The sequence below is a fragment of the Priapulus caudatus genome, unplaced genomic scaffold (assembly GCF_000485595.1).
Source record: "Priapulus caudatus unplaced genomic scaffold, Priapulus_caudatus-5.0.1 Scaffold268, whole genome shotgun sequence".
Taxonomy (NCBI): Eukaryota; Metazoa; Priapulida; class Priapulimorpha; order Priapulimorphida; family Priapulidae; genus Priapulus; species Priapulus caudatus.
The window spans coordinates 272,607-278,256 of record NW_014577329.1 but is presented as its reverse complement, the minus strand read 5'-3'; the positions used below and the strand labels follow the sequence as shown (position 1 = coordinate 278,256).

Here is a 5,650-nt window from a genome sequence, read left to right as displayed (position 1 = left end):
CGATGCTAGGCGAATGTACTGTGTACGATTTGAGCTCAAGTTGGATGAGTTACGTGTAGTAAATCGTCGGTATTATAAGGCTAGTAAATGACGAATTTCCCTTGTTTATTGAAGTCACACTCCTTCCCTATTATCTACTCCTGTTATATATATATATCATGCTATAGCCCAGCGGCAACTGTACGCGGGCTATAGTACTAGAGCTAATATTTATGTGTCAGTGTGCAGCGGCAGCAATGCCAATGGCGGCAGCCAGTGTTTGTTGTAGATGAGCATTTGGACAGCATTTACAGGAAATTGTCGGCAATAATAGGTCAAGGAGAGTCTCAGTATGGAAACATTAAGACTTTGGAGTTTGGTAGTAAATAGATTTCGTATTTATTTAGCATTATATTTTATTGAAACGCTTCAGGTGCCTGTGCCTGTGGCTGTGACTCGTGAGCTGAGCCTGTGGCCTGTATCTTGTATCTTGTATCTTGGGGTACCTCTCTTGTATTTCACAAGGCACCGATTCTCAGGCCTGTGCGGCTGTGCCTGTGGCAGTGCACAGCACGGGCAAACGCCGGTGGTCGTCTTTCATTTTCACTGACACCGTACACATATAACAAATTACCATCACCATGTGTACATATTCTTACCTTGTGGCCGTTTAGTGATCAATATACATGACCATTTACTAACTCTTCTGTCAATGGTAAAACGTATTGTTTTCGATGAAAATTCAAAGTTTGTTTTTAACTTGCAAAATAGTAGTTTACTTCCGGTCATGCGCGATCGCGGTGGAATAAGCATTAATGAATCGATGGAATGAAATTGTTCCCCTCCAGAGGGCGCCACATGTAAAAAAATTCTCTTCGTCCAACGCGTTCCTGTGGCATAGGCATTTTAGTAAGTTACTCCATAAAATTGATCAATTTCATACATACTAGAGAGTAGACGATAATATTGAAGTGGCAGTAACGTCATTAAACATGACATGAATTCGATTTCTTAAAAATATTTGTAGTTTACTTCTATAGTTTGCGGATTACAATGTCTCAATATGACAATATATATATTGTTGATGCACGCGACACCCTTTTCACTCACTCAGTCCCTGTCACAGACTCGCACCGCCATTTAACTAATAAAACTGGCAAATAAACGCTAATTCTATTTTCTACCAAGGTCCTAATGTTTCACCAGCAACACCACTTATACAACTGTACTTACCACCACCTACATTTGCATCACCAACTAATCCTCACCATCACCATCCATCCCACTTACCCTCACATACCATCACTATCACTTCCCTCCCTACCTCACCCACTGAGCCTCACCCACAACGACAAACTCTACTACCATTTACCCACATGTACACAATGCACTGAGCTTCAACACAATCTGACCCCCAACTGTGCTTACTATGTACATATTATAACCTCCTCCTACTGCTACACCACATGGTAACATCCCAGTTGGCCTACTCCCATTTCGCCTACTCCCATTTCGCCTACACCCATTTCGCCTACGTCCCATTTCGTCTACTCCCATTTCGCCTACTCCCATTTCGCCTACTCCCATTTCGCCTACACCCATTTCGCCTACGTCCCATTTCGTCTACTCTGAGAATTGGCAATATTCACATTTCGCCTACTCCCATACCGTCTACTCTCAGAACGATTTTTGTCCAGTTGTGTTCTCATTATTTGTACCTATGTTTTCTTCCAACCGGGAATAAACCCACCACACACCTGATGAGTCCCTGCAAACAGACGCGCAGAGCGTAGAGCAATATCAGGACCCCGGTCTGGAAAGGATGCAGGAAAGATCTCGCCCGTTTTAACATTTATTCCTACAAAGATGAAAGAGCAAATCACGATTTTTGCAGCATTTCGTACACCTTCGTTAATTGTACGGAGTCACAATTAAGTTTCTTCACATATAGATAAATCAGGTTTATGATTCATTTACAACAGAAAAACGCCTGCAGACTTACCTATGCCATATATTATAGGCCAATGTATATTTCCTCTGAGGATATCATTCAATTCTGCAACATAAATAAATATATAATTTATAAATAAATAAATGAATATATATATATATATATATATATATCAAGAGTACATAATAGAGTACATAATACATCTCTATTATGCACTCTTGATATATATATATATATCGTGCCTGCACTACTTTAAAATTCACAAATAGTCTAGTCTACAATAGTCTACAATGTGACCTAGGATATATATATATATATATATCGTGCCTGCACTACTTTAAAATTCACAAATAGTCTAGTCTAGTCTACAATGTGACCTAGGAAATACTCTTTTTAAGTACTGACAACATAATATACTCAATGTATGTATTATTATGCATTACTACTAATAATGACATTGAACGTATTCTTAAAACGGTATAGAAACAATCAATTTTGTGTGGTATCAAGAGGTCATGTCTTAAGAAGCTGTTATAATTAGGATAAGACGTACCACATACACAAAGGGTTACCAAGTGAACATGTATGTGCTGCTTCTGAAAGGCATCTAGAAAAATATAATATAAATCGGCATACATACATCATTCATATTTTACATACATATGGTCCATGCATCTAATTTAATTGCACACCTTTGTTAAATCTCGTCCAAAGACTGACATAAAATATGCGTGATTGTAATTATTGTGAATGCACACTTGCCAAGAGTCATACTTACTTAATAACGACATAATGAGCTGTTCTGAGTAGCCTCCTGCATCACAAAATCCTCCAACAATGTGCAGTTCGTACCTTAACCACAATCATAACAAATCATCAGCTACACTTTCATAATGCAACACATAGAGACTGATATGACACCTAATACACATTGAAAATATACCAAACAACAGCCATGAAGTGGATCCAACATTATGAGCAAAGATTGATCAAAATTGCAGCACTAATTAAACAAAGAATGAATAAATATACAACACAACATACAACAACAGGGTCAACAATTCATGATCTGGATCAGTCATCCACCAAAACAAACACTCAAGACCACAGGAGACATGCAATCCGGATCATACAATCCACAGAAACAAATAGCTCACGATACAATAAAGAGCACTTTACAATACAATAAAATTCAATGCAACACAACACAATACAATACAATAAAATACAATACAATAAAATTCAATGCAATGCAATACAATACAATACAAGCTTTGCTGACCTGACATCCATCTGACTTGATGACAGTTCCTGTATTCTGCAACAGATGTTAAACACTGCTTCCTCTACTCCGCAGCCATCGATGTGGGCCATGCACACTGCACCGGATGCTGAGGAACATACGTACATAGCCATGAATGTACTCACGTGTAGTACAGGGTGGTAAAAATTACAAATAACTGAAATTTATTACTCTAAATACTACCACTGCAAAACTACATCGGATAATTTTTCATTTCATTTCCTATTAGTTCATTAACCAGAATGATTTCAAATTGCTGACTTTAAAGGAATTTCATGCCATACATATGTAACAGGGTCACTTGCACATGGTTTATGCACAGCAATATATATATGTTACGAACCTGTGTCACGAAGTATAAGTATCTGACATGTCGTTGCATCGTCTGTTCCAAGTATCGTAACTTTCTCTGAAATTACACGGCACCATTGACATACAGAATCAGCATAGCAGCACATAAGTCCATCAGTGAAACGTGACTATGCAATATAGAAATAGATAAGAAACATCAATGTCTGCACATGTAGCATGTTAGAATATGAAATAACATACTGTCGTGTGGCGTGGTTGCTGCCCATTCCCTTTGGTTTACATACAGAAGTCCAATAGGACCTACAATCTTCACTGGCTGTGTGCACAGCATGAGCGCTTCATCCTGTAACAAAACACCACCAGAATATCACAGGAATTATATAAGCGCAGTCGTAAACATAGTGTAACATTGTACATTAGAAATAAAACAGATAACTAAATTATATATCGTTGAAACATCAATTTCCAATCGCTGTTCATGCCATGGATGGATGCCACGTCTATGCCATGAAGTAGCGGATTTTGTCTGTTCAATCCAAAATTCATTAAAGCGTTGAACGGAGGTGTCACTCTAGTAGTATTTTGCCACAGATGCTGACAGATTTCATAATTTTATTCTAATGATAGTTAAGCATGCACCGCGTGCACATGTTTTATTACGCAGTGGCTACGCGTCCGGTCATCAATTACAAAGCTCAGCACAGATTCCCAAATCTACGTCACGATTAGGCGCCCCCTTTCAAATCGTTGATTTTACTGGATTTACTATTGCTTCAAAAGTTACGAAAAACTAATTTTTTTGATAAAATACCTAAAGGTAAGTAATATTATGGTAAAAACTTCTTATTTATTGTTTTTTACTGAAAAAATATACTTTGGTTCACATAAGAAATATATGACCGGACGCGTAGCCTGGGAGCTGGACGTCCGGTAACTGGACGAGTAGCCACGGGCGTTTTATTAACATTGCTTACCCTGACAGACTGGTAAGTGTTAAGGAATGTGTGAGCATCAGGCAGAGGATCTCTCAGTTCGAAGCCATTCACAACCAGTGGCATCCTACAACATGTACAAACAGATTCAACATAGATCAAAAAAGTGCAAGTATACAAGTAAATGTTATTTGCTGCATTAAAATTACTGCAATTGTGCAATACATGATAGCCAACTTACACCTTGAACTGAAGAACAGTTTAAACACTTCTTTTCACCATGACACGACAGTACAAAATTCGGTCCAGATAATTATAAACTGCATATATTACATGTTCATAAATAAAATGTGTGGCTAGACACCAAGGATAAATATACAAAATGTGACAATCTCAGTTCTTGTACATCTATGTTATAACTTTAGTTCTTGTTATACTGCTAATCCTACTGAGTTTCAGGTCTATTCAAAAATATTCACACAACTAATTTAGTAATTATCTTGCAGGACATGAAATTCAGATTTTTTGCACTGGCCCAGAGGACTGGTAACAGCAGTTGTTTACCAGCAACCACAAATTTTGTTTTTTCTTTTTTCAAAAATATAGATAAGACTGTTTCACTGACTCTTGCCTGTCCGAAAAACGTTGTAGTGTGCAGAATCACATAGTAGCTGTTAAACAGACTATAATGCAGATCGTGAATGATGTCCATAGTGCTATTGTCAATGTCATGTTTCACGCTTGCATTCTCGATTTCAAATTTGTAAAATATTGATAAATTATAGCGTAATATTCTTCAGGTAAAACAGTATTGTAGGCTATTTGCTCATTAATGCTATAAATAAAAATGTAGGTACTCGCTAACACGGCTGAAACCACCGGCTCGGAGAGCCTGTGTTTTGCCAATGTTACTGGCCCTCCAAATAATTTGCCGGAATATATGCCAGTGGGCCAGTGCTAATTTCGCGCCTTGTCTTGCCGCAACCCCTTGATGGTATTCCTACTAGGGCTTACATATATGCTGTACACATGGCCAGACAGCCCATACTATAGGTAGCGATAGCAGCGTGTGATGACATCACAGGCAGAATATGAGGAAAACAGTACTAGTTAAACTTTGGAGCATTTTTTTACATTATAACTTATATTAGCATTAAAGATCAGATAATATTG

General features: G+C 37.9%; 2 protein-coding genes across 2 annotated transcripts in view; one reads left to right on the top strand and one right to left on the bottom strand.

The window, feature by feature from the left end:
• The window catches only part of LOC106808324 (protein N-terminal asparagine amidohydrolase-like), a gene marked incomplete at its 3' end in the record, with an annotated part of 19,076 nt that overhangs the window by 10,234 nt on the left and 3,192 nt on the right, over window positions 1–5,650 (bottom strand). The window contains exons 2-9 of the mRNA XM_014810992.1: window positions 4,520–4,604; window positions 3,786–3,888; window positions 3,577–3,642; window positions 3,213–3,321; window positions 2,709–2,782; window positions 2,484–2,537; window positions 1,982–2,035; window positions 1,737–1,837 (exon numbers count right to left, since the gene is read on the bottom strand). Coding sequence (XP_014666478.1) covers window positions 1,737–1,837; window positions 1,982–2,035; window positions 2,484–2,537; window positions 2,709–2,782; window positions 3,213–3,321; window positions 3,577–3,642; window positions 3,786–3,888; window positions 4,520–4,603 — 645 coding nt within the window. The remainder of the gene's footprint in view (window positions 1–1,736; window positions 1,838–1,981; window positions 2,036–2,483; window positions 2,538–2,708; window positions 2,783–3,212; window positions 3,322–3,576; window positions 3,643–3,785; window positions 3,889–4,519; window positions 4,605–5,650) is intronic.
• LOC106808323 (40S ribosomal protein SA-like) overlaps window positions 805–5,650 on the top strand; it is a 15,018-nt gene continuing 10,172 nt past the window's right edge. Inside the window, exon 1 of the mRNA XM_014810991.1 lies at window positions 805–888. The gene's annotated coding sequence lies outside the window, so the exon portion shown is untranslated. The remainder of the gene's footprint in view (window positions 889–5,650) is intronic.